General features: G+C 40.8%; 4 protein-coding genes, 1 long non-coding RNA gene and 1 pseudogene across 7 annotated transcripts; 1 reads left to right on the top strand and 5 right to left on the bottom strand.

The window, feature by feature from the left end:
• The first annotated feature begins 1,138 nt into the window (after nucleotides 1-1,138).
• LOC116215342 (transcription factor bHLH79-like) lies at nucleotides 1,139-4,272 on the top strand. Its single transcript, XM_031551019.1, has 6 exons — nucleotides 1,139-1,721; nucleotides 2,563-2,766; nucleotides 2,869-2,934; nucleotides 3,067-3,135; nucleotides 3,266-3,343; nucleotides 3,844-4,272. The coding sequence occupies exons 1-6, from the start codon at nucleotides 1,470-1,472 to the stop codon at nucleotides 4,006-4,008; spliced, it is 834 nt and encodes a 277-aa protein (XP_031406879.1). The 5' UTR covers nucleotides 1,139-1,469; the 3' UTR covers nucleotides 4,009-4,272.
• On the bottom strand, nucleotides 4,243-5,129 carry LOC116215343 (germin-like protein subfamily T member 2). Its single transcript, XM_031551021.1, is given in 2 exon segments — nucleotides 4,243-4,834; nucleotides 4,836-5,129. Coding segments are annotated over 2 exon segments (657 nt in total). The 5' UTR covers nucleotides 5,040-5,129; the 3' UTR covers nucleotides 4,243-4,381.
• Nucleotides 5,130-17,556: 12,427 nt separating this feature from the next.
• LOC116214743 lies at nucleotides 17,557-18,371 on the bottom strand (annotated as a pseudogene).
• A 1,105-nt stretch (nucleotides 18,372-19,476) lies between these two features.
• LOC116213236 lies at nucleotides 19,477-20,047 on the bottom strand. The gene is made up of 2 exons (XR_004158027.1): nucleotides 19,993-20,047; nucleotides 19,477-19,919 (listed from the first exon to the last, which is right to left on the bottom strand). It is a non-coding gene; the product is annotated as an uncharacterized LOC116213236 (long non-coding RNA).
• Nucleotides 20,048-20,049: 2 nt separating this feature from the next.
• Nucleotides 20,050-22,046, bottom strand: LOC116213574 (probable myosin-binding protein 5; the record flags this gene model as incomplete). Its single annotated transcript, XM_031548581.1, is given in 3 exon segments — nucleotides 20,050-20,204; nucleotides 20,207-20,716; nucleotides 20,928-22,046. Coding segments are annotated over 3 exon segments (1,458 nt in total), but the record flags the coding sequence as incomplete, so codon positions are not given.
• Nucleotides 22,047-22,238: 192 nt separating this feature from the next.
• Nucleotides 22,239-26,985, bottom strand: LOC116215589 (polynucleotide 5'-hydroxyl-kinase NOL9-like). 3 transcript variants are annotated; one of them, XR_004158501.1, is made up of 10 exons: nucleotides 26,729-26,985; nucleotides 25,924-26,021; nucleotides 25,748-25,781; nucleotides 25,057-25,223; nucleotides 24,762-24,942; nucleotides 23,717-23,897; nucleotides 23,390-23,489; nucleotides 23,169-23,211; nucleotides 22,796-22,923; nucleotides 22,239-22,570 (listed from the first exon to the last, which is right to left on the bottom strand). XR_004158501.1 is itself a non-coding variant. In XM_031551349.1 (9 exons), exons 1-9 carry the CDS (start codon nucleotides 26,911-26,913, stop codon nucleotides 22,517-22,519), a joined length of 1,128 nt encoding a protein of 375 aa, XP_031407209.1. In that variant the 5' UTR covers nucleotides 26,914-26,984; the 3' UTR covers nucleotides 22,239-22,516. The 3 variants fall into 3 exon arrangements, 1 of the variants encoding a protein (XP_031407209.1); XR_004158502.1 differs by having other exon boundaries at nucleotides 23,169-23,207; XM_031551349.1 differs by lacking the exon at nucleotides 23,169-23,211 and having other exon boundaries at nucleotides 26,729-26,984.
• Between the last annotated feature and the right edge of the window lie 395 nt (nucleotides 26,986-27,380).

Genomic DNA, 27,380 nt, shown 5'->3' with positions numbered 1-27,380 from the left:
TCACAGTTACGCCTCTTAGATGATAAAAAATTATAAGTTTTTTTTTTTGGACATATCTAAAATAATGCATATCTTTTATCAAATTATCGTCAATATTGATGCATATCGATTTTTTGTGCATCTATTCTCCCATGCAAGAGTGAGCATGAACTGTTGTATGATGATCAAGATAATTTGGGGGAGGCGCATGATCACGGACATTTAACTCACTAATAAGCATAACCTAGTATCTAGTACGCATGATTTATACCCCAACATTTCGACGAGCATTTAAAGCTCTAGAAAACAAGTTCCTTACGATTGCTTCCGAAAGCCTAACTAATAAGCTTCTATCGAGTAATATATATATATATATATTTGCCCTAAAAATGTACATTTCTAACAAGGAAGTCATATATAAAACAACTTTCACTCTTTTTTTTTCCCTAGAAAAACATGTTTAAACACAATTATTCATGGGAAGATATGGGCTTAAGGGGACTTCTTGTAAATGTTGCTAGACTCCGGAATACGAAAATTATACGATAATTTTAATCATGAAGCTATTTTTTCAAATTTATAAATCGAAATGTGAAATTATTGTATTTGATAAATATATTGGATTACTGAGAATAAAAATGATAATAAAATAAAAAATACAATATATAATATATTTTACAGAGATAAAATATGAATTTCACAGTTATACTTTTGAATGCAAAGTATTTATCGACTGCGATCGTAAGGCTTTAACATGAAGAGACGATTACAATGATTGATTTTATAATAACATTGCTGTACAAGAAGTCAAATAGGCGGGCATCAAATCTAGTTTGAGCTAAATACACTTATGAATGGTAAAACTCTCACTTCATGAGTTTTATTCGTTCAGAAGACTTGAATCCGATATCTTATTTAAGAGAAATAAATATGATTTTTCTTGAACCATACTAGATCAGCGTAAAATCTGAACTCTACACTGAATCAAATGCCTCCACTTGAACCAAATTAAGTTGGTATAAATTCGAACTTTACATTGAACCAAAGGCCTACTAAGATCGTGTTTGTAACCGTTGATATTAGGATTTTTTTTTAATCTGGAATTTTTCCATCTAAAAAATTAGACTTTCCCACTTCACTTTCTCTCTCTGTCCGTGTCTCTTCAAGCTATACTTAATGTGTTTCTCTCTCTCGCCTCTGTTCAGCTCTCGCTCTCGCTTTTCTGAAAGTTGCCATTTTTATTTCTCGCTCTTAATCGCTACTTAAGCTCATCCATCCTCTACCTTCCCCAGAGCTCCCCACATCACTTGGACCTTCCCTCCATCTCTCCCTCTCTCTCTGCCTCCACTCCACAGCTTAAAGAAGACCAACCCAAGACTCCATTGACAAATCTCAGCTGCACTTGCCGGAGAAGAAAGCCCAAGACCCATTTCGGATCCGGACACCAGCACTCAATCCGTGCACTCCTGCATTAATCCGGGTCAGCTCAGATGGATCCTCCACTGATCAACGAGTCCTCATTCTCTCCAGCGCACCCCTCCGCCTACAGCCTAGCCGAGATTTGGCCCTTCAGCGGGGAGCCCGGGAGTGGCGGGCTGGGGCTCCGGATTGGGAATTTGGGCGGGCTCGTGGAGACCCGAGATGGGTCGTTGGAGGAATCGACGGTGACGGATCAGAGCGGTGCGAGGAAGAGGAAGGAGGAGTCTTCGGAGATGGTGTCCACCAGCAGTGCCAACGATTTGGTTGGTTTTCCTCTTTTCTCATTAAATTATTAATATCTTTGTCTCTGTTTTGCCCCTTTGATCTTCGGTTTTAGTTGGGGAAATTAAGGTTGCTGATTCTTTTCGTGAGGTGGGAAAAGATTGAATTTTTGAGTGGCTAAATGGGATGTAGACCTTGCTGCCACTTTCTTTGGATTGGTTTAGTTTCTTCTTGTGAAAGTGACTGTGGAGTTTGGGAGCTGAGGGAATCCATGGAAAAGCTATGAGGAATTCTAGGAAGTGAATGAGATTTAAAGGTTGAATTTTGATGGGGCTCCGATGATATGGTTGGTTTGGATCTTTTGGGACTCTGTTGGTGTTGGGTTTAATATAATTTAATCCTATTCTACTCGAAGTATTCTCTGTTTGGTTGCTCTGAGCATCTGGAAAAGGACAGGGAGAAAACCAAAAGCAAACGCTTTGAATTTTGTAATGAGTGGATGGATATGAGGCTGCAGTTACGGTGTATAACAAGCGTTGGGCTACGGTAATAATTGCTTAATCATCTTCGGTTTTTATTCACCCCCGATCCATTTAGGTGGTTTTCCATTAAGTAAAGAATTATGTGTGGTCTGGTTCTGCTATTGTGGAATCTTTTGATTTTTCATCCGAATTATATGATCTTATATGACCACAGTATCTTCATTTCTACTGGGTGTAAAAATTCAAGCTTTGAGTTTTCTGGTAGCAGAGTTACGTGTCTGAGGTTTTAGCTTCAGCTATGGCGTTGCTCTGGGATGTGATCTTATGTATTCAATGATCAGAAAATTTAATAATTTTCTTTAGTTTCTGTTTAGTTACTAAAAATTTTCAATTGGAATAGAACAATTCAAATGGAAAACGTGCCAAACTAGCGGGACCCAGGGACAAGAATGGTGGTCCTAAAGCTGAAGCTGAGTCGAGCTCTGCACCTGGAAGTAAGACGACTGAACAAATTGCGAAACCTTCCGAGCCACCAAAGCAAGATTATATCCATGTGAGGGCTCGAAGGGGCCAAGCTACAGATAGTCATAGCCTAGCAGAGAGAGTAAGCTTCTTGGACTCTTTTAAACTTCAAAACACCAAACTTTAATGGCACTCGAGGTCAATTATCTTCAGAAAGTTATGCTGAAACCGATCCTTTCCCCAGGCAAGGAGAGAGAAGATTAGTGAGAGGATGAAAGTTCTCCAAGACTTAGTCCCTGGGTGCAATAAGGTATTTGCATTCGTCCATGCAATAAGTTCTCCAAGACTTAGTCCCGGATCTGCATGCAATCCTGCAGGAGTGTCAAGTGGCTTGATAAATGCCCAGCTTCTTTTAGTAAATTGTTGAGCCTTTTCTGTTCAGGTGATCGGGAAGGCCCTAGTACTTGATGAGATTATCAACTACATCCAGTCACTGCAGTGTCAGGTTGAGGTAAATTATAATTTTTACCTTCTAGGGCTCGTGCCATATCTAATCTTCCAAGCTCATATGGTCTCTACCTGTCAATAGCTCCGTATAATGTGTAATTCAGATACCCGTTCTTAATCTTGGGTATTTGCAGTTCTTGTCCTTGAAGCTGGAAGCAGTCAATTCTAGGATGAACCTGACCCCGTCGATGGAGGCATTCCCTACGAAAGATGTAAGTTTGACTGATAATATGCATTTTTTTATTTGCTGCCAATAGCCGAGAGTGTAGAATATGTTGGATCTGTCAGTTGTCATGACATAGTGATGGTTTGCATATCCTTGAAGCCTTTGGAGCAGCCACTTTTGTTGCTCTTGACTTAAGGATGATAGAAATAGAACTATAGGATTCTTGCCATATTCAGTGACAATGGATTAGATGAAATCTTCATGGCATATAAACAATCGACACGCTCCAGTAATCTTCCTGGAAATGATGGGTTAATCTCTAATTAATATCGTAATCATGTCCTTCTTGCTGGACTTGTGATCCCTTGTCCCGGGGAGATCACTATGCCCAAGTCTGTCCACTTCATTTTCCGGTTCGTTTGTCTGATTCATATTATAACTTTCCACGTTGATATTGAGCTGGGATGGTAGATGGAGATCTTTTGAAAGGTGCTGAAAAGGAGTTGCCATTGCTTCTAACCTTTTTACTCGGGTTTTTTTTTTCAGCTCGGAGCAACCTCCTTTGATGCTACAGGGATGATGTTTGCCTCCCAAGCAGCACGAGATTACATGCAAGGGTCCCATCCAGAGTGGCTTCACATGCACAGATCGGAGGGAGCTTTGAGAGAGCGGCTTGATCTCGTATGGTCAATCTCCGAGGACCGTGAATAGTTGTTCCAGGAGAAGGAATTCCACTATTAGTGTCATAGTGTTGCGCTAAAATCTACCGGTGTATTTGTAATCATTCTTGAACGTGCCATGCCATTCTTGGCAGAAAATCAGTCTAATCTATCTGTCTAATATTCGTCTATCTAACCAGAATATGTTGCCCTTCTCCATTGTATTAGCACTTTGACGAGGTTTTCTCGGTTGAATATAGTGATTCGTGGACTATCATCGGTTAATTATCAGGAGACGTATTATTGTACTGTTGTATTATATGCTGTACTTGTCAAATTCTAATGAATTTGAGCGTTATTGCTTGTTCCATGATGTACATAAATGAAACAAGAAATGAAAAATGTCTACATGTGGATCGCGTACTTCAGGAACCAAACTTTGATTTGATCTGATTTACCACATTCTCATCGACTTGGAAAGCTTGGGTCAAGACCTCATTAGGAACTGTGGGAGTTGCAGCAAACAGAGTAGAAGCAGCGAGCACAGTACCAGGAAAGTGGCTATTGAAGGCAGTGAAAGCCTGTGCCTTCCCTTCTCCGATATTCCTCTGGAAGTGAACCAGTCCTCTAGGAATCACGAACATCTCGCCGGGACCAACCTCCTTCGAGTAGAACACGTTGCTCGTCGTCACGAACCCCACAAGGAGCTTCCCCTGCACGACCACACCTGTCTCGGTGGCACGAGGATGGGAGTGAGGAGGGTTGAGCCCTCCTGGTGCAAAGTCGACTCGGTTCATTGATATCCCGAGAGTGTTTAGCCCTGGGAATGAGAGAACATTTCCTGGTGTAACACTCGCCCTGAAAATATTTCTCGTGTTTTCCTTCTTTTGTGAACCCGTCAAAGAAGAAGTCGCCGGAAGTCACCTCGGAGCTGGGTTTGCAGGGAAAGCCGTTGACAGAGGCAGAGGAATTGAGGTCCGCGACACAGAAGTCCTGTAATGGATCAGGATCAGCTGCATAGCAAGGTACGACAAGGAGAAGGAACAGAATTGGGTAAAAGACCAAGCTTGGAGAAGTTGCCATGGCTTCCTGGGTTAAGGAATCCGAAGGATTCGACCTGTTAAATACTGGTTTTTTTCAGAGGATTAGTTGGCCTCCTGGAAAATTAGGAAGGCCATGAAAGGGACAGGAAATCGAAAGTCTAATTTGGAAGGGGAAGTTGGTGAAGTGAAAGGACATTGATCAAGACTCAAGATTGACACAGTCAAGTCAGCAACATAACTAATCTGACTTGCAGAGGAAGTTAACTCGAACTAATCCTGGGAATCTACGAGGAAGTCCGGTTCTTTCAGCTTCTTTGGCCAGAAACACTAATGTTCTTGCGCCCCAATATAAGGGTAGACAGTAGTCCTCAACACAACCGCCCCTCATACCATTTGACTGATTTCCAGGCCGTTTGTTTTGTAAGAAATTTGATTTTAACTTTAACTTTAACTTTAACTCAACACACCACACAACAAAAATACACGTTTCCCAAGTCAAATTTATAATCACATCTCATTTGTCATTTTCCACAATCAAAATCAAAATCAAAATAACTTTAACTCTGAATTCAAATGGCCCCTTAAAGTCGAGATCCGGTCTTCTACTTTAAGCTTGTTGACTTTTGGATAGCAGCTTGTGGCAGTTGATGAATCAGTCCTATCTCAGTTCTTTATTCACTGAGGCCAAGCGAAGAAGGTCTTCATAGCAATCTAACAGCACTGGGTTTTTCTTTTTTTGCCCGAATGACCAACTTGCAAGACATTAGAAGTTGCATGCAAAAACGACGTCTTCCGCTCTCAGAACTCCACAACGGCAATCTTCTCTCACTGCCGGTAACTTTTACCAGCCAATCCCAGTAATAATACTGGGAATCTACAGAAACCTGTGCTTGTGAATGACGAGATAGGTCGTGCTCTCTGGCAGGAAAGTGAGCTCCAATCCAAAGTCGGCATAATTCGACATGTTTTATGGTTGGATAATAAATAATTGCGGCGATGGAGAAACGGTCTGGAACGTGTCAGATCATTCTCTCAAGCTAATTCTGCAAGACATATTGCGAATGAAAACAAGACTAGGAACCTCTTAGGTACAAACTCGTCAGGAAGCTGTACGGATACGGATGTCTTTTTCCCATCAATAATCATGAACTACCACTACTGACAACAAAAGCAGCAGTATGCACATCTTTACATAATTCAGTCACTATCGATTCAACTAAAAATGGATCAAGAGAGTGCAAAATGAAAAAGCTGATTATGAGTATTTGCCGATACAATGGTTAAAATAACACAAAACTTTTGGTCTTTGAATCACAAATTCAAAGTTACAATGGAGCCTCGACAATGTTGGGTTTCTCTTAGACGCTTAAATGGGCGGTTCCAGACCCCAGCTTGTATCCATTTCCAAAGCACCAAAGGAGCACAGAGCGATGAAAGAGGAAAATCTACATACATCCTAACAGAAGAAGGCAGATAAGAAAACAGGTTGAAGAAACAGATCTGTAACTTCTGATGAGAAAAGGCGATTTGGGCATGGGCAGTACCATTAGAATGAAGTATCTAGAGGCAACTCATCGTCGTCTGGTATGTTTCCATGAAGTCCTGAAGCCTCTGCGGAAGTCAAAGCATGTCAGTCCCGAAGTTCAGTCGCTTCATCTCCACTGCGATGGTTCTCATGGAGATGATCCTCGAATCCGTAATCTGCACAAGTTGATGAGCCTTTTTAATTCACTATGTTCGGTCTGTTAGTGATATGCCATAGAGCCAGTTTTTGTATTCGAATAATTATTTTTATGGCAATGAAGTTTATTCTATTATTCATATATTGTTTGTGTTTTTAAAATAAAGTCCTTAAGATATTTTATGAATGCTTCATTCTTAAAGAGTTAAGAATATGAGTGACGGAGTATTTCGGTAAGAATATTTTTAAACTGTCACGATCGTAGGAGACTTGGCTAGACATTCTCTGTCCAGATAGATCGTCAGCTCTGTTTGTATCCATGATTATTAAATAGATACTAATGAAAATATAATAGAGAATCTCTACTATATGATAACCATTGTCAGGACAGACATGTGGATACTTATGTGATAAGTGGTCGAATGTGACGCTTAGATAATATTCACCTTGTAATTTACTAATGTCTATGAGTGTTATCTAGATCGTATTAGTGGATATAGTCCTTAGACCTGAGATGAAATGTTATCTCATGTATGGGTAATTAGGATTTGTTACTGCTACTGTATTTGTGCTTAGCATGAGTATTCGACAAATGGTGGTCCTAGTTAGTTATACTTGGAGGTAGGTGTCTGATCAAGACGAGATTCACTAACTCGAGTAAACAGGAAAAATGTCATATGGATATGAGTTTTATTATAGATTAAGAAATCCTCGGCCGTGGTAGATTGACTTGAATAGAAAAGGGTTTTTGTTTAAGTGCTACAGATCCAAGAATGAAACTAGAGGATTCATATGGTCGGGTATAGGATTTGACATTCACCGTGGCCTTGGTTAGGTCGAGATATTGTAGTGAAATGACTGCTAGTTCCACGGGGCTAACGGAAGCGTAAAAAGGAACAGAAATTCAAAATTTCTTACCCGTGAAACTAATTCCAAGACCTACTAGAAGAGTAAGAGTAAATAAAAGCGTACCTGGAATATTTAAAGTTGTCGACCGAGCGTCCCACGCGTGACGCCTCTACTGGTATCCACACCGACTTTGTCGACGAGTTTTCGAGATCGGCGGTGCTAGCGACCAACACTCGAAAGAAACACCCCGATGCGACACCCGAAATTTATTAGACTAGTAGGATTAATTCAAATTGAACAATTCAACTTGAATTTCCTTACACTTATACACGTACACCCATATACATGTATATATATCTCTTATATCTAAACATGCATGCTGCCCCTTTTATAAGCAATATGGGGAAGACAATTCAAAGCCCCACCGATGTGGGATTAAGGAGAATCAAGGCTCCAAGTGACATGTGTAAGTCTAGGTGACATCATTTAATTAGTCCATGTGTATAGCTAAGTGTTATCATACAATTGGCCCATGTTTCTTTCTATAATTGGCTCCAAGTGGTTCCATAAAATAACCACTTAGCACACCATTAAATCTAATAAATCGGGTCTAATTAATCGGCAAATTTAATCTCATTAAATATCCGATTAATCGGTCGCACCATAAATCATCTAATCTTTATTAGACAATTTTGTTGTTTCAAAATATCTCGTCAAGTTAGTCGTAGTGTGTGACCCTGTAGGTTCCTAATTACGTTGATAGTAATATCGAAATCTCTATTTTAATATTACAAACAGTGAGCGGCATCTAGCAATGCATCACTGTTACTCAAGTAATCGGAAAGTCAATTTCTCGACGAACCTCGTGACCTATATTACCATGTAATATAATCCATTGTCCTCTATATCTCTATTGAGCCCAAGGCATGGTCGATGACATCCTTGTATGGCTTAATATCTCTCTTTCTTGATTTACCGGGTAAGTCTATCAGAGCAAATGAGCTCGATATCATTATATCGACTCATTTGGGTATGCATACACTTTTAGACTTAACCACCAAGTGGCCGTGAGATATCGCTCCCGTTTCGTAGGAGGGACAAATCCTATCTTGGTCACTCACATTCTTTTCCATGCTTTGTGGCATACCCAATAACTATCTTTATAACCAACCAGTTACGGTGGCGTTTGACAGTATCAAAATATACGACATTACACGTAGGAATCCATGGTGACCTCAAGTCAAAGGACCATTACACTATAGTCACTTTGAGATATGCTAATGACAGTCACGTAACAACCCATGTAGCAATCTCATGGCGGGTCAGTCCAATACACATTACTCTTAATGTATACATGTGGTGTGATTTGATATCTCCATATCCATGACCTATGAGATTTGGTCATCAATCAACACTCACACTAGTCTAACCGTATTACCGTTGTCCTAATTAACGATAATACTTTGACTATGGACATTTAGGAATAATGTTCAGTAATTATAGGATCTCACAATCAAGTCACACTTGATGCCTATTGAACCTACTATTCCAAGGACATTATTGTGTAAAATCATATTTAGCGCAATCTACACAATAACAGATATGCCTCGTTTTATAATGAAATAGATATCATATTACAAAACTGATTATAGATTGCCTCTAGGGCATACACCAATTCCCAACAATCTCCCACTTGCACTAGAGCCAATCTGGCACATGTCTTATGCCAATAGATCTAGTGTGAGCCTCGTGTTTGCGCTGCACAAGAGGCTTCGTAAGTGGATCTGCGAGATTCTCATCTGTTGGTATTCTGCATATCTTCACATCTCCTCTGTCGATGATCTCGCGAATGAGATGGAAGCGCCTGAGTATATGTTTGGATCGCTGGTGAGACCTGGGTTCCTTAGCTTGCGCAATGGCTCCATTGTTGTCACAATAGAGATCCACTGGGTCTGCGATGCTAGGAACCACAACAAGTTCTGTCACGAACTTCTTGATCCAAACGGCCTCTTTTGCAGCGTTAGAGGCAGCAATATACTCGGCCTCTGTGGTAGAATCGGCTACTGTCTCCTGTTTGGAACTCTTCCAACTCACAGCACCTCCATTCAGGCAGAACACATACCCTGACTGCGATCTACTGTCGTCCTTATCGGTCTGGAAGCTAGCATCGGTGTAACCTCTTACAACGAGCTCTTCTTCGCCTCCATATACCAAAAACATCTCCTTAGTCCTTCGTAAGTACTTAAGGATGTTCTTTACTGCAATCCAGTGTCTTTCACCTGGATCTGATTGGTATCGACTCGTCATACTCAAAGCATACGAGACATCTGATCGAGTGCATAACATAGCATACATGATGGATCCAATAGCTGACGCATATGGAATCCTATTCATGCGGTCCCTCTCCTCTCGAGTAGAAGGACTCTGAGCCTTCGAAAGGCTTATGCCATGTAACATAGGCAGCGACCCTTTCTTAGAATCATGCATGCTAAAACGCCGAAGCACTTTATCTATGTATGCACTCTGACTTAGGCCAAGCAGTCTCCTGGATCTATCTCTATAGATCTTGATACCTAGCACATAGGTAGCTTCGCCTAAGTCTTTCATAGAGAAACACCTTCCCAACCAAGTCTTCACAGGCTGTAAGGAAGGAATGTCATTTCCGATCAGAAGTATGTCGTCTACATACAACACCAAGAAGATCACTACGCTCCCACTAACCTTCTTGTAAACACAGGGTTCATCTTCATTCTTAATGAAACCAAACTCTTTGATTGCATCATCAAAACGAAGATTCCAGCTCCTGGAAGCTTGCTTCAGCCCATAAATAGACCGTTGTAGCTTACAAACCTTTCCGGCACTATGTGGATCGACAAAACCCTCAGGTTGTGTCATATACACATCCTCGAGGAGCTTCCCGTTCAGGAAAGCAGTTTTGACATCCATTTGCCAGATCTCATAATCATAATAAGCTGCAATTGCAAGCAAGATCCTTATGGATTTAAGCATAGCCACCGGGGAAAAAGTTTCGTCATAGTTAACACCATGAACTTGTTTGAAACCTTTTGCCACAAGTCGGCCCTTAAAGGTAATCACATTACCGTCCATATCAGTCTTCTTCTTGAAGACCCACTTACACCCAATGGGTTTTGCCCATTCAGGTGGATCAACCAAAGTCCATACTTGGTTAGTGTACATGGACTCCATCTCAGATCTCATGGCCTCCAGCCATTTCTCAGAGTCAGGGCCTATTACGGCTTCCGCATAGGTTGTAGGCTCATCATTATCTATGAGCAATACGTCATTGTCTTGAGTCACGAGAAATCCATATCTCTCGGGCTCATGACGTATCCTACTAGACCAACGAGGCTCCCGTGTCACCTGTGTAGAAGATTGTGCCACAACAACTTGTGGTACTTGTTCTGCAACATCGCCCGTCGATTGGTCAATGTCATTTTGTGGTAGAACTTCCACAAGTTCTAATTTCCTCCCACTAGTTCCTTTGAAGAGAAACTCTTTCTCAAGGAATACCGCAGTTCGAGCGACAAACACTTTGCCCTCGATGGGATTATAGAAATAGTATCCTCGAGTTTCCTTAGGATACCCCACAAAGTAACATTTGTCCGATTTAGGGCCAAGCTTATCCGAAGACAATCTCTTCACATAAGCTTCGCAACCCCATATTTTTAGAAAAGACATCTTGGGACGCTTCCCATACCACATCTCATATGGTGTCCTTTCAACTGATTTCGACGGAGCATTGTTTAATATGAGAGCAGCTGTCTGTAGAGCATATCCCCAGAAGGAGTCAGGTAAGTTTGCATGACTCATCAAAGATCGAACCATATCTAATAAAGTTCGATTCCTCCTCTCAGCTACACCATTCCACTGTGGTGTTCCAGGTGGAGTCAGTTGAGATAAAATCCCACACTGTTTAAGATAGTCAGCAAACTCATAGCTCAAATATTCACCTCCTCGATCTGATCGAAGAACTTTAATGCTCTTACCCAACTGATTCTCCACTTCATTCTTAAATTCTTTGAACTTTTCAAAGGATTCAGATTTGTGTTTCATCAAATACACATATCCAAATCTACTGAAATCATCAGTAAATGTAATGAAGTAGAGATACCCACCTCTAGCAAGCTTGTTCACTGGTCCACATACATCAGTATGTATGAGAGCCAGATGATCACTAGCTCGCTCACCTTTTCCGGTAAAAGGGGCCTTAGTCATTTTCCCCATTAAGCAAGGTTCGCATGTCTCGATCGATTCTAAATCAAACGAGTCCAGTAATCCATCCTTATGGAGTCTAGAGATGCGATTCTCGCTAATATGGCCTAAACGACAATGCCAGAGGTAAGTCGGGTTCGAATCATTAGATTTGAGCCGTTTGGTTTCCACATTATAAATGGGCGTATCTAGATCAAGAACATACAGACCATTACTTAAATGTGCACTGCCATAATATACATCATTCATGTACATAGAACAACACTTGTTCTTGATAGTGAAACAAAATCCCTTCTTGTCCAAACAAGAAACAGATATTATGTTTCTACTAATAGCAGGTACATAATAACAGTCGTTAAGATCTAATACTAGCCCAGTAGGCAAAACTAAGTGATAAGTCCCTACAGTTAATGTAGCAACTCTTGCTCCATTTCCAACTCGTAGGTCCACCTCGCCCTTTGCCAACGATCTACTGTTCTTTAGGTCCTGCATATTTCCACAAATATGAGCACCACACCCGGTATCTAATACCCAAGATGTAGAAGTAGTAGATACATTGATCTCTATAACATGGATACCTGAAGTAGAAGTCTCACTTCCCTTCTTCTTCTTCAACTCCTCTAGGTATACCTTACAATTCCGCTTCCAATGTCCAGTGTTGCCACAATGGAAGCAGTAATCATTCTTTGCCACCTTGGCTTTAGGCTTCAACGCACCCAAGTCATACTTGGATGCACCTTTAGCCCTCTGGCCTTTACTCTTGCCCTTGCCCTTTCTTTTGGTCCCCTGGACCATTAGAACAGACGTCCCCTTACTGATATCATGCTCAGCTGTTCTCAACATGTTAAGCAGTTCAGGCAATGGTTTATTGTAGTCATTCATATTATAGCTCATGATGAACTGACTATAACTGCTGGGCAGCGACTGTAGGACTAAATCTGTGGCCAACTCTTGACCCAGAGGAAATCCCAGTCTTCCCAAAGTCTCGACGTACCCAATCATCTTGAGTACATGAAGACCCACCGGGCTACCCTCAGTCAACCTTGCCTGAAAAAGTGCTTTAGAGATCTCGAATCTCTCATGTCGGGCCTGCTCTTGATAGAGCTGCCTGAGATGCACGATCATATCGTACGCCTTCATGTTCTCATGTTGCTTCTGAAGCTCCGAGTCCATGGTGACTAACATGAGACATCCGACGTTTACGGCATCATCATGATGCTTACTATAAGCATCTTTCTCAGCTTGGGGGGCATCGTCAGGTGGTGGCGCAAGAAGAGGTTGCTCTAAGACATATAGTTTCTTTTCTTGGGTGAGAACAATTCTCAAGTTTCGATACCAACCAAGGAAATTATTCCCTGACAGTTTGTCTTATCAAGGACGGATCGCAAACAGAAAGTACTAGAAGTGCTCCCTGCCATGGTAACTACCATAGAAATATACAAAATAAGTATTATGACACATCAATATTTAATGAGGACTTTATAAATATTGCTCCCACTATTTATATCAAATCAATGACCCTCAACATTGATTCAGAGAATATCATTCTCATAGTAGCTCAAGATCCATATCTCACCAAGCTCTGAGTCAGCGAGGGCTGATTCACCCAGAACTGGCTATTTAGGTAGGGAACTCACTTTCCCAATTGCATCACATGCAACTCTTGATTAGTTGAGTGAATAATTCCTTATTCAAATCTATCTTATAGATCGATGCCCAACTACATGCCTCTGAACTCCTAATCCTATTAGGCTTGCTCAGTTAAGTCCGACCCACTGGTAAACACAACGTCTTACTAGGATAGATAAGGGCATCCTGCGAAGGCAAGGTCTACACACTCATCGATCTTGGTCTTGACGAGCGTTACACGGTGGAAGGATATGGACTTAATATTTTGAGGGATTTGATTAACATTTAATCGATCTCACCATACACTATTATGTAACAATTACATAATAGTCCAAACGCATAACTATTATACTAACACAACTAGGACATAGTCCATGTCTAACAGTCATGCACCGCAAATATCAAACATAATCATACCAGTACCAAGCATAAAATCATATTTTATGCTATTATCTACTCAGATTCTAACTAGCTAAGCTCTGATACCAATTGCTAGTTCCACGGGGCTAACGGAAGCGTAAAAAGGAACAGAAATTCAAAATTTCTTACCCGTGAAACTAATTCCAAGACCTACTAGAAGAGTAAGAGTAAATAAAAGCGTACCTGGAATATTTAAAGTTGTCGACCGAGCGTCCCACGCGTGACGCCTCTACTGGTATCCACACCGACTTTGTCGACGAGTTTTCGAGATCGGCGGTGCTAGCGACCAACACTCGAAAGAAACACCCCGATGCGACACCCGAAATTTATTAGACTAGTAGGATTAATTCAAATTGAACAATTCAACTTGAATTTCCTTACACTTATACACGTACACCCATATACATGTATATATATCTCTTATATCTAAACATGCATGCTGCCCCTTTTATAAGCAATATGGGGAAGACAAATTCAAAGCCCCACCGATGTGGGATTAAGGAGAATCAAGGCTCCAAGTGACATGTGTAAGTCTAGGTGACATCATTTAATTAGTCCATGTGTATAGCTAAGTGTTATCATACAATTGGCCCATGTTTCTTTCTATAATTGGCTCCAAGTGGTTCCATAAAAATAACCACTTAGCACACCATTAAATCTAATAAATCGGGTCTAATTAATCGGCAAATTTAATCTCATTAAATATCCGATTAATCGGTCGCACCATAAATCATCTAATCTTTATTAGACAATTTTGTTGTTTCAAAATATCTCGTCAAGTTAGTCGTAGTGTGTGACCCTGTAGGTTCCCAATTACGTTGATAGTAATATCGAAATCTCTATTTTAATATTACAAACAGTGAGCGGCATCTAGCAATGCATCACTGTTACTCAAGTAATCGGAAAGTCAATTTCTCGACGAACCTCGTGACCTATATTACCGTGTAATATAATCCATTGTCCTCTATATCTCTATTGAGCCCAAGGCATGGTCGATGACATCCTTGTATGGCTTAATATCTCTCTTTCTTGATTTACCGGGTAAGTCTATCAGAGCAAATGAGCTCGATATCATTATATCGACTCATTTGGGTATGCATACACTTTTAGACTTAACCACCAAGTGGCCGTGAGATATCGCTCCCGTTTCGTAGGAGGGACAAATCCTATCTTGGTCACTCACATTCTTTTCCATGCTTTGTGGCATACCCAATAACTATCTTTATAACCAACCAGTTACGGTGGCGTTTGACAGTATCAAAATATACGACATTACACGTAGGAATCCATGGTGACCTCAAGTCAAAGGACCATTACACTATAGTCACTTTGAGATATGCTAATGACAGTCACGTAACAACCCATGTAGCAATCTCATGGCGGGTCAGTCCAATACACATTACTCTTAATGTATACATGTGGTGTGATTTGATATCTCCATATCCATGACCTATGAGATTTGGTCATCAATCAACACTCACACTAGTCTAACCGTATTACCGTTGTCCTAATTAACGATAATACTTTGACTATGGACATTTAGGAATAATGTTCAGTAATTATAGGATCTCACAATCAAGTCACACTTGATGCCTATTGAACCTACTATTCCAAGGACATTATTGTGTAAAATCATATTTAGCGCAATCTACACAATAACAGATATGCCTCGTTTTATAATGAAATAAATATCATATTACAAAACTGATTATAGATTGCCTCTAGGGCATACACCAATTCCCAACAATGACTCAGTGCATAGATAGCATATACGATAATAGGTTCATTGAAATGTTTCAATTATACATTCGTCATTATTTGGATTGTCATGATATGCTGCTAGGCATCACTCATGAATTTTGGGAGTTGAGAGTATTTTGAGAATTATGCTTTTGGTTATGCAAAGAGTTTCCGATAATGTCAAACGATTTGATATTATAATCCCATTGTTACTTGGTGATGAACCTAATTAGTTAAACAAATTGAGCGTGTTTAAGTCGAGAAAAGAATTAATTCTAATTAAGGAAGTTAATTCGGAATTAACTGTCAGATGAGGCTTGCAATATTGTTGCAGCGGTGCTAGCACATCCCGAAGCTGAATCCATTATCAAGGTAAATTCAACTGGGGTATTACGAGAGTTTCTTTATTTGGAAAGTTTTTATAAATAGATCGTCAATAGGTAAAAACTTGATCAAGGACAAAAGTGATCTTTCTTTTCTTACTTAGAGGACAAGTTAGATGACTTAAAAGTGCAAGAACTAATTTGTGATTAATTAATTAATAATTGCAATTAGATCCCTAGGGTAAATCTAAGAAACTATATATAAATATAGTGTCTTACAATTGACCCTTAGTGTGCCGTTTATTCTCAGGACCCGAAAAGTGAGAGAGTGAGAGAGAGAGAGAGAGAGAGAGAGAGAGAGAGAGAGAGAGAGAGAGAGAGAGAGAGAGAGAGAGAGGGAAGAGAGGCTCGCCAAGAACCCTAGCTCACCCGCGCCCTTAACCTCACCGATCGGAGGCCATCACGGCCTTGGTTTGGTGAACCTGTGTTGTCCGAGACTACCTTGACGTGGTCTTCTCCTTCTGTGGCGATTCCGTTCAAGTTGGTGACCTACATCGGAGTGGACGGATTGAGAGGAAGCTATCATTGGCAGTGACACGTTTATGTGGATGAGCCAATGACCGGACGATTGGATGGTTCCATTAATCGATCAAAACAAACCGAATCCGACAAGAGTAAGTACAATGATAGTAACTTTACTTGTGCATTCATAATGTCTAGATGTCTATTCATTAGAATGTGATATTCCAAACAGTGTCATACGCTTGGCATTGCCGAGTTTTTTTTCTGGTAGCAAAGTTACGTGTCTGAGGTTTTTAGCTTCGGCAATGGCGTTGCTTTAGGATGTGATCTTATGTATTCAATGATAGGAAAATTTCTTGCTTTCTTTATTGTAAGTTTGATTTTAGAATCATGATTTTGAATTTAACTCAACACACTACACAACAAAAATACACGTTTCCCAAGTCAAATTTATAATCTCATCTCATTTTTCCTTTTCCACAATCAAAATCAAACTTACTTTAACTCTAAAATAAAAAAAAAACGCACAATTAGTTTCTTTCTAGTTACTGATTTTTTTTTCCAACTGGAATAAAACAATTCAAATGGAAAACACGCCAAACTAGTAGGACCCGGGGGACGAGAATGGTGGTCCTAAAGCTGAAGCCGAGTCGAGCTCTGCACCTGGAAGTAAGACGACTAAACAAATTGCGAAGCCTTCCCAGCCACCAAAGCAAGATTATATCCACGCGGAAAAAAGAGTTTCCAGATGTGGCCCCGTTTGAATTGTTAAATTAATTTTAAATCATGATTTTGATTTTAACTCAACACACTACACAATAAAAATACACGTTTCCCAAGTCAAATTTATAATACTATCTCATTTGTCTTTTTCCACAATCAAAATCAAAATCAAAATCAAAATCATGATTTTAAAATCACACTAATAATTCAAACGCAGCCTTATATTGCTGCAGTGAAAAAAGAGTTTCCACTATGTTAGTGTCATGGTGCTGCACTAAAATCTACTCGTGTATTTATAATCGTTCTTGAACGTGCGATGCCATGTGTGGCTAATCTATCAATCTAATATTCGTGTATTTATAATCGTTCTTGCACTAAAATTTTCTCTGTTGAAATATAGCTAATCACGGACAATCATCGGTTGATTACCAGAAGAATATTATTGCGCTGCTGTATTATTTGCTGTACTCGTTAAATTCTAATGAATTTGAACATTATTGCTTGTTCCACGTACACAAATGAAACAGATAAAAAGAAAAATTGACTTCATGCCGATCGTGTACTTCAAGTACCGAACTTCGATTTGATCTGATTTACCACATTCTCATCGACTTGGAAAGCTTGGGTTAAGACCTCATTAGGAACTGTGGGAGTTGCAGCAAACAGAGTAGGAGCAGTGAACACAGCTCCAGGCAACTGGCTATTGAAGGCAGTGAAGGACAGTGCCTTCCCTTCTCCAATATTCCTCTGGAAGTGAACCAGTCCTCTAGGAATCACGAACAACTCGCCAGGACCAACCTCCTTCGAGTAGAACACGTTGCTCGTCGTCACTAACCCCACGAGGAGCTTCCCCTGCACGACCACACCCAACTCGGTGGCACGAGGGTGGGAGTGAGAGAGAGTTGAGCCCTCCTGGTGCAAATTCGACTCGGTTCATTGACATCCCTAGCGTGTTTAGCCCTGGGAACGAGAGAACATTTGCTGATGTAACCCTCAACCCAAAAACATTGCTCACGTTGCCTTCCTTTGTGAACCCGTCAAAGAAGAAGTCGCTGGAGGTTACCTCGGAGCTGGGTTTGCAGGGGAAGCCATTGACAGAGGCAGAGGAATTGAGGTCGGCGACGCAGAAGTCCTGTAATGGATCAGGGTCGGCTGCATAGCAAGGTGCGACAAGGAAAAGGAACAGAACTGGGTAAAAGACTGAGCTCGGAGAAGTTGCCATGGCTTCCAGGATTAAGGTATCCGAGGGATTCGGCCTGTTAAATACTGGTTTTTTCCAGAGGGGTAGTTAGCCGCCAGGAGAATTAGGAAAGCCATGAAAGGGACAGGAAATCAAAAAGTCCGAATGTGGAAGGGTGAGTTGGTGAGAGCGAAAGGACATCAGTAATGTTTCTTATTGTCAAGATTGACAAAGTCAAGTCAGCAACACGACTAATCTGATTTGCAGAGGAAGTTATCTCGAATAATCCCGGGAATGGATGAAGGAAATCTGGTTCTTTCAGCTCCTTCGGCCAGGAACACCAAATTTTCTTGCGCGCGGCCAATAGAAGGATAAACAGTACTCCTTATCATGATCGGACACAACTGCCACTCATACTGTTCGATTGATTTTCAGGAACTGCAAAATCTTGGGATCCCGACTTTTGTATAGCTTCCGTCCAGGATCCTTAAACTCGGGACTCAGTCTCCTACCTTAAGCTTGTTAACTTTGGAGTAGCCACTTGTGGCGGTGGATGAATTAGTCTCATCTCAATTCTTGATTTTTGAGGCCAAGTGAAGAAAGGTCTTCATAGCAATCCAAAAGCATCGGAATTTTCTTTTTTCCTGAATGACCAACTTGCAAGAAATTAGAAGTTGCATGCAAAAACGATGACATCTTCTGCAGCGGCGATCTTATCTTATATCCAGTAACTTTTACCAGCCAATCACAGTAATAATACCAGTAAGTCTACAGCAACCTGTGCACTCGTGCAGTTATGAGATAGGTTGTGCTCTTTGTCAGGAAAGTGAGCTCCAAAGTTGGCATAACCCGACATGTTTTACCGTTGGATTACAAATAATTGCAGTAATGGAGAAAAGGAAGCCACAGGAAGCCGTGAAATATGCAATCCAGGATGGAATGGTCAGGAACATGTGAGATCATTCTCTCAAGAAAATTCTGCAGAACATATTGTGAACGGAAACAAGACTCGGAACCTCTTACATACAAACCATCAGGGTTCTCTACGAATACAACTATCTTTTTCCTATCGATAATCATGAACTACCAATACTGATAACAGAGGCGGCAGTATGAATATCTTTACATGATTCAGTCACTATCGATTCAACTAAATATGGATCAAGAGAGTGTAAAATGGAAAAACTGATTCTGAGTATTTGCTGATACAATGGTATAAATAACACAAAACTTTTAGTCTTTTAATTCACAAATTCAAAGTTACAACGGAGCCTTCGGATTTCTCTTATTCGCTTGAATGGGCGGTTCCAGACCCTTGTATGCATTTCCAGAGCACCAAAAGGAGCAGAGGGCGATGAAAGAGTAAAGTCTATATACATCCTAACGGAAGAAGGCGGACAAGAAAATGGGTCAAAGGAATAGATGTGTAACTTTAGATGAGAAAGGGGCGATTCAAGCATTGGCAGTACCATCGGAATGAAGTATCTAGAGGCAACTCATTGTCATCCGGTTATGTGTCCATGAAGGCCTCTGCGGAGATTAAAGCATGTCACTCCCGAAGTCCAGTCACTTCATCTCCACTGCAATGGTTCTCATCGGGATGATCCTTGAATCCGTTATCTGCAAAAGCTGATGAACGATTTAACTCACTTTGTTTGGTCTAACGAGGAAAGCATTTTTCTTCCTACTTTACCTATGTCCTCTTCCCGATGATTTTTGGAATGATCTGTGTGCGAGCTGTTAGGTGGCTGTCGCATTCGGATCCTCCATTGAAGAAAGAATATGATTGAGGAGGCTCCATATCCTCATACTCCTCCTCGTCCACATTGACCTTGCAGGGCTCGTAATCTTCCTCCTGCAAGCAGCCATACTTCTTCCGGTAAGCCTCGAGCTCAGCCTCTAAAGCTTTATCTCCTCTTCTCTCTTTGCGAGCAAATTGTTCGTCTCCTGAAGAGCTTCCTGATCATACTCCGCCTGCTCCTCCATCATCCTCTGGTACTGCAAAGCCTCCATCTGAACTGCAGCTTTCTCGGCCTGCAGCCTCGTGATCATAGCCATGGCGTTATTAGCCGCAACCGCCGATGCGCTCCTCTCTTCATCGAGCTCCATGTAGAGTGCCATGAGGGACTTACGATCCAGTCGAACTTGCCTCTTCAAGTGGTTCACGATGGAATAGTTCTCCGGATCGTTAGAAGCAGCATTTATGTCAATGGACTCTTGGGAGGCGAACTCCATCTTCTCGAGCGGGGACCTCCTCAGGGTCCGGTTGGACCACTTTGGGCTCGTATTTGCGGAGTCGCTCAGTGGAATTCCAAAAAACTTGTTCCCCCGGGAGAAGGTCGGGGTCTTTAAAGCCTCATTGATCTCATCTGCATCCGTAAGCAGAGGAACCGAAGCAGCTTTGGTGTCTTCCTTACCTGTCAAACAATCCATCGAAACAAAGTAACCATAGGTGTTTCTTCGAAGAGATTCCTCGTAAGCTTTACATTACGACTTTACGACATAACGCACTTTACAGGACATGTTGTTGGTTTGAAATTTAATATACGCATCTTTTCGCCATTTCCATAATCTTTCTGGTTTCCCAGAACAGTACATTAGTTTTTTTTCGAATACTAAACTACGTACCTTGATTTTCGGGAACTATCCCATTGAATGCACTATCGTCATCCTGAATTTCACCATCGTTGTCGGACATGAACTTGAGCTCGGTGTATCTAATATGTGGCAACATCAGATTCGGGCCATCACCATTCTTCAAAGTCGTGAGTGGTCCTCGAGGGGATGGAGCTGGAGCCTGTGAAATCGGGCTCGTGCTCTTTCCCGGTTTTTGTGAACTCCCTCCCTTTGGGTTGGAAGAAGAGAACTTCGCCTTCAATGGCTCCCCACAGCAAGAACATCTCTGGTCACTTGCCACATCCTTCTCGGAATGCACGGAAGAAGAATCCCCAGCTTTCTTCGAGGTGGGCAGCGCCAAATGAATATGGGAGTCGTCCTGAACAAAACAATCTAGATCCTTATGAAGAATCCCAACGAGAGATTTGTAAGTATCGCAGTCGGATTCCTTTTCCGTAGCGAAGGAGAGGAGGCAGCCCTCACACATCTTCTTGATATCAGAGAGCTTCTTGTGGACATGGCAGTAGGCGAGGGAGGAGACGGCCTTCTTGTGGGCCTCGCACACAGACTCGTTGTAGTAGAAGTCGGGGTTTCTTCTTCGGACGAGGACATGGTCTATCCTCGTGCAGAGGAGGCACGGGACTCGCATATCAAAGAACTTGGAGAACTCATTGGCCACGAAGGCGAGGAACCCGTCGATGAATAAGATAACGATGAGGATCCACTCGAGGACGGCATTGATTACAAACAGGGGGAACTTCCCGAGCTCCTGCTCGACAAAGGACTTGAATGACCGCTTCGCCATCAAAGAGTTCAAAGACAACCGATCTGGCCAAGAACAAGAGGGCTAGAGAGGTTGGGAATGTGCGAGATCGGAGATCATGACCCGGACCAAGATCATGACCCTTTTCCCTGCATGTTTCTGGTTGTTTTGTCGGGCGGATTCCGTCCGAGTAAAGGAGATAGAAGAGAGGGAGAGAGAACAGAGCTGCCGCTGGAGAGATTGAGGTTGGTTTTGATTCAATTAAGGTTTCAAAGAAGTTTAGTGGGTCAACCTTTTTTTACCTATAAATAGAGATGCCTTCAACTATATTAACGGTCTGTCATGGAACGTTCATCTCCAACCCAAGACGGCACCGTTTACTTCCATCACTTTCAAGAGTTTCAAATTCAGGACCAAAAAAAATAAAATTAAAAAAATCTGCTTCCTATGAAAAGAAAAGGAAATCTCTACTCCAATTTTAATCACATCCTGACATCAAATCTTCAGCATTGAACGTGCAGATAATATCAAAGCGACCCGTCTATGAAGGCCAATGTGGATAAGGGCATAAAACTAATGGTAATTATCAAAAGTATTGATTCGAAAAGATTGTATTCGGAATTCTTAGGAATAAATTGTACTCCACTACTTGGGAGGAAGAAACTCCAGCTGGTATTATATCTTATGATTAATCTATGGCAGTTGGCAAGTATTTGTTTTCTTCAGGGAAGAGAGGCAGTGGCCAAAAAAAAAAACAAAACAAAAGAAAAGGATGAGAGGCCTTGTCTGCAGTACTTTGTCTAGTCAGTAATCAATGGACAGCAATTCTTGGCATCGGCTAACATATGGGCAGCACGTTTGTGGCCATGTAGGGAGAAATGCATCCTTGGGCCTGTAAAAGAATCACCGATAAAGTCAGAAGTCAGAGACAAACTTCAGTGGGAGCACACAAAAGACTCTTCCACACGGATGATCTCCGCTTCTAAAGCATACACTCAGATTGGATACGAATCTATTATTGCTCTAGCCAAAAGTGTACATGCTATCTATTACGAAAATATCCTGTCCGTCACGTATTCTTGTATAAACAAGTATTGAAGTCGGAAAGATTCGGTACCTGCAAGAAACCCTGAGGTATCTGGATGAAACCCTGCAGCAATATATCAACCCGCTCCAAAATCCTTGGTGGAACCGGAGTAATAACATAAAGCAATCCTTTGAATAGGTCTATGCCTCTCACAATTCCTGTTCAATAATGATGAGTTAGAGAGAAGATAAGGTAGAACAAAATCCATTTAAATTGCCATTTAAATAGATTAAAGTAGTGCAAATTGGATTAAAGTATTTGTGATCATATTGACAACACTTGATGAAGCCAGCTGTTTTGCTTGTACCCAATATAATTTCACCAAACCATAAACAAGAAATGAGACAGTAATGGCAGGCTATAATTTCCCACAAGACCAGACAGCTTTATTTTTCAAGAATACCTTTCTGTAAACGCTTGGTTGCATTATGCGATCACAGGTCTGACTTAATGCCACCAAAAATATATCACAAGGCAAAGACATCGTTAACACACATAAAATAGTATAAAGCGACCCGTCAGGCCAATGTGGATAAGAGCATAAAACTAAATGAATCCGAGGAGCTAAAGCCTACCATGTAACTGCCTGTTCTATGCAGTAAACATGCAAATATAGTAACTTACCAAGCCCGACACACAGAGGTAAATCTGGAGACTCTTCAGAGCTGACTCCTAGGCCAACAATGCTAGCATTCAGACTATAAAATACTTCAGTAGTGGGGACCTGACAAAATTATAACCAGAAAAGGAAAAGATATCACATCTCAATTTTTCTATGGACAGCAATAAAAGAATTGTGAAAACTTCTAATTCTATAGTTCTCTTTATTTGTTAATATTGTTCCTATGAAATGTATCTTGATCCACGATCACAAGGTGAGATAGACTGAGAAACTGGACTATGCAAAATTTTCCAATTACTTGTCCCAATCACCCCTCTTTTTCAACTGACCTGGCAATATAGATGCCTGATTTGTACACTTGATATTGGAACTTCGTAAGGAGGGAGAGCAGCTAATGCTCGGGCAAGGTCCTTGTTTCTGGTTAGGTTTGAGGAACTAGGGAAGCACTGTCGGAAATAAGCCATCACCTTCAAATCTCGCAACAGTGCAGCAGATTTCTGTAGAAGAATCCTGGGAGAAAAGCAGACCAGATTCTATAAGCACCACAATTTCCAGAACTTTTGGCAACTTTGACTCTAACACTTGCTTGAAAAATTGGAGTAACAACAAATCTGAACCAATACATCAATAATGAGGGCATCCAACCTTCATTTTCTTAAATATAGATATATATCCATATTATTTATGAGAACCATTCAACATGATAGATTTACAAAATCCAACTACACTTCCAAGTCACTGGAAAGCAGAACCAGAGTCTATAAGGTCTGTCAAATCAAGGGAGGAAATCCTACTTTATAAAGACAGTACAAAGAAATTTTGAAAATGATTTGCTAAGAAGTAAAGAAAAAAAGCTCTCAGATTTTTTATCTTGGGAAATGCCTGTATGCATTGGTGGAATTCCCTTCGACAGGAAAAGATTATGCAGTGTGATAACGGATTTAGAGACATTGCTTCATCAGCCCAAACCAGGAATTCCTTGGATATGGATCTTTTTCTGTGGTGGATGACAGCTTTCTCTGTTAAGGATATAAATTGGTGTTTAAAGAAGGGGAAGGGAAAGGAGAAGGAACACTCCCTACATTAGATAGTTAAAACAAAGAAATATTATACACAGTCTCAGACATCAACATCATCATTATAATCCTCGCCAAAGCATGTACAGAGCCACAGGAGAAGCATAGAACAGAACTTTAATTTATAAAATTATTTTGTATCTTCTTTATTGAGATAAGTAACTCAATCATGTAAAGACGTTTGCATCAAATTGTTTCATCAGACAACACATACGTCAAAGAGTTCAAATGTGAGGGACCTGATTTGCACAACTAAACTGAAAATTCGCAACAGATGTTGATGAAGATAAGAACTTACGATCTATTCAAGGTGTCATAACGAACCGACTTGATCTCCAGTAAAGATGAATGACTGCAACCCCCTTCCAACCAGAAAGCTCCAGCTGGCAAATTCTTATTCTCTGCAGGTATCCTTATCTTAACGACATGCGTAGGAGAAACATAATTTATCATCTTCACTAACACTTCATAACCAGTGCCTGTAAAAGAAATGAATTTGGGACCATGCATTAGTGAACATGTAAAATGAGAAAAAGATAACGTGCTCTCCAAAGAAGAGCATGAGGAAATGCAAGATACATATTGAGACATGCCTTTCACCCAGCCAGGTGTGTTAACAACAAGAGGCAGCTCAATTATAGTGTTTTTGCTGCCTTTTAACTTGCGCAACTCCTCTCTGTAGTAATTGTAGAGCGCAGATATGCACTTCAAGTACTTTCTTGGGTCCCTATTTGAACTGGTATCCCCAAAGAAAAAGCATCTGAAAACAACAAAAACACACATTCCTTGAGATAGATTTCTCTTGCAATATATTATCTCTGACCAGACAAAAAGGATGGTGCCTATAAAACATATAACCTATATACAGCTATGGTATCAATTCAACATTCTGCTCATTAAAGATTCAAAATCCGTAAAAAAAAAACCTACAAAATCATTGGTTTGGATCACCCTCTTCATGCCACACAAGTTTTACTCCAGACTACTAGTTCACAAGAATTTCCATTGTGCCACACCATTACCACTCAAGCATCTTTGGTCTTTTGAATTGCCCACAAAATATAGATCACTTGACAGAGAAGCCAAACTCAATTTATGCAGAAGCAGCTCGTGCCTGATAATGCAAGGGAAAGTGTCTTCTGCTTGGAAACAAGAAAAGATAAATCTTGTCCTCAACATTGATACACTAATAAATAAATGAACAATTTCTTATGAGCTGCACTGAAAACCCTATGTCTATTTATGTAAATGCTAAGAGCAGCAACACAGTCATATGATAAGTACCTTTCTGGTGTCTTCATGCATAGAATTGTCAAATCTGTTTTTCAAAGACACAAACATAAAACGCTATTACTCATGAAGCAAGAAGAGAAACAAACTCTGCATTAAAATGCAGGCTAGGCATGCTCAAAGAAAAGAACAAGAAAAAGATTTTGTTAACGGACTGCTAGAATATATACCTGGAATTGGCTTATCAATTATGCACAGAGATAGAATTCCTGGGGGTGTAAACTCTGTTTGCCCAACATCAGTATCCAAAAATGCCACTTTTTTATACCTGCAGCAGAAAGGGGCAAATGTTCTTTGACGCATAGAAATTATAACAGATGAGGACAGGTAAAGAAACATCGATCTTCTTCCCCAGATTAAAGAAGGAACACATCTAATGATGAGTTCGATAAGAGAGAATGCGAATATACTTCAAATTCTATGACTTCAGATTAATCCACATCTCAGCAACAAATTCTGTAAGTTAAAAAGCCACATGTATCGGACCGAGCAGCCAAATTTAAAGAAAATATTGCTGCAGTGACTACTAAATTATTTAAACAATGAGTTGCGAAGCCAAAAAATGTGCATCACACATCTAAGCAGCAAATACCGACTGTAAATTAAGTAAAGTTATGGTTCCTCATATACAGGCTGAGCACTATATCACTCCGAATCTCTGAGTAACTTTCAGAGCAGAAATGTAGATATCAAAAAGGCTATTTTTATGATCCTACGGATTCCCAGCTATCAAAGTGAACATGTCCACTGTCTTCAAGCATGAAATTAACGAACTCAATAACAGCCAAGTTAAAAGATTGAAACTTCAGACATGATACAGATTCGAAAGCAGTGAATTGCGTACTTGACTAATAGCAATCCACAAATTATATGTGCTAAATTAAGCAGGTCGGTAAATGGAATTTACAGGATGTTCAGCATGGTGTACGCGAATAAGGACGAAGGGAGGACAGTGGAAGTTAACTAACTAATAACCTCTGAAGGAGAACGTTGACGAGGTGGCGGGAGAAGGTGGTCTTGCCGGAATTTTTGGGACCGCACACCAAGGTGATCGGCGGCGGCGAAGCGGCAGAGCCGAAAGCGATGGACTCGGCGGCCTCTGACCACTCTTCAGTTATGCAGATGTTCGGTGCATGGGATTTGGCCTCCGGAGAAGCCATGGCCGTCGGCCGCTCAGCTCAGCTCGGCGGTGTGGAGCGAAGGGAAGTATGGAAAGCTCTGCTGTGTCCGTGACTCCGTTTTGTAACTTCACGCACGTCAATGGCGTTACGTGATTTTCTTTTCCGGCCCTAAATTTTCATTATGTTGCATGGTCATCCTGAATCTTTTCTCATTACCAAATTTGTGTCCCTAAAGTTTTACACTTGATCCACAATGCTCCCCACTTTGCACCAAATTCTAGGAAATGGGCAGAACAATGGGATGCCGCGGAATGAAGGAGCTTATGTGCTGATACATATGAACCTTATGGATAGATTACACGAGTTTCGGACTTAGAAAGAGACTTGAAAATGTAGTCACTAGTTGGTTAAAGGATTGAAAGGAAAATTTCATGACACAAATTGGATATTGCACAATTTGAAGATATATCCAATCTACCTATTTGATATATGCAAAGTTTTTAATT

This window comes from Punica granatum, chromosome 7, assembly GCF_007655135.1.
Source record: "Punica granatum isolate Tunisia-2019 chromosome 7, ASM765513v2, whole genome shotgun sequence".
Taxonomy (NCBI): Eukaryota; Viridiplantae; Streptophyta; class Magnoliopsida; order Myrtales; family Lythraceae; genus Punica; species Punica granatum.
This window is presented reverse-complemented; position numbering and strand designations above follow the sequence as displayed.

What these genes read in the sequence shown, in the direction of transcription:
- LOC116215342 (XM_031551019.1), top strand. Translation starts at nt 1,470, where the DNA reads ATGGATCCTCCACTGATCAACGAGTCCTCATTCTCTCCAGCGCACCCC. An exon ending in CCAGCAGTGCCAACGATTTG is followed by an intron (nt 1,722 to 2,562) that starts GTTGGTTTTCCT and finishes CAATTGGAATAG; the next exon opens with AACAATTCAAATGGAAAACG. An exon ending in AGGCATTCCCTACGAAAGAT is followed by an intron (nt 3,344 to 3,843) that starts GTAAGTTTGACT and finishes TTTTTTTTTCAG; the next exon opens with CTCGGAGCAACCTCCTTTGA.
- LOC116215589 (XM_031551349.1), bottom strand. Translation starts at nt 26,913, where the DNA reads ATGGCTTCTCCGGAGGCCAAATCCCATGCACCGAACATCTGCATAACT. An exon ending in TCAGGCATCTATATTGCCAG is followed by an intron (nt 23,490 to 23,716) that starts GTCAGTTGAAAA and finishes TAATTTTGTCAG; the next exon opens with GTCCCCACTACTGAAGTATT. An exon ending in TACCTCAGGGTTTCTTGCAG is followed by an intron (nt 22,571 to 22,795) that starts GTACCGAATCTT and finishes ATTCTTTTACAG; the next exon opens with GCCCAAGGATGCATTTCTCC.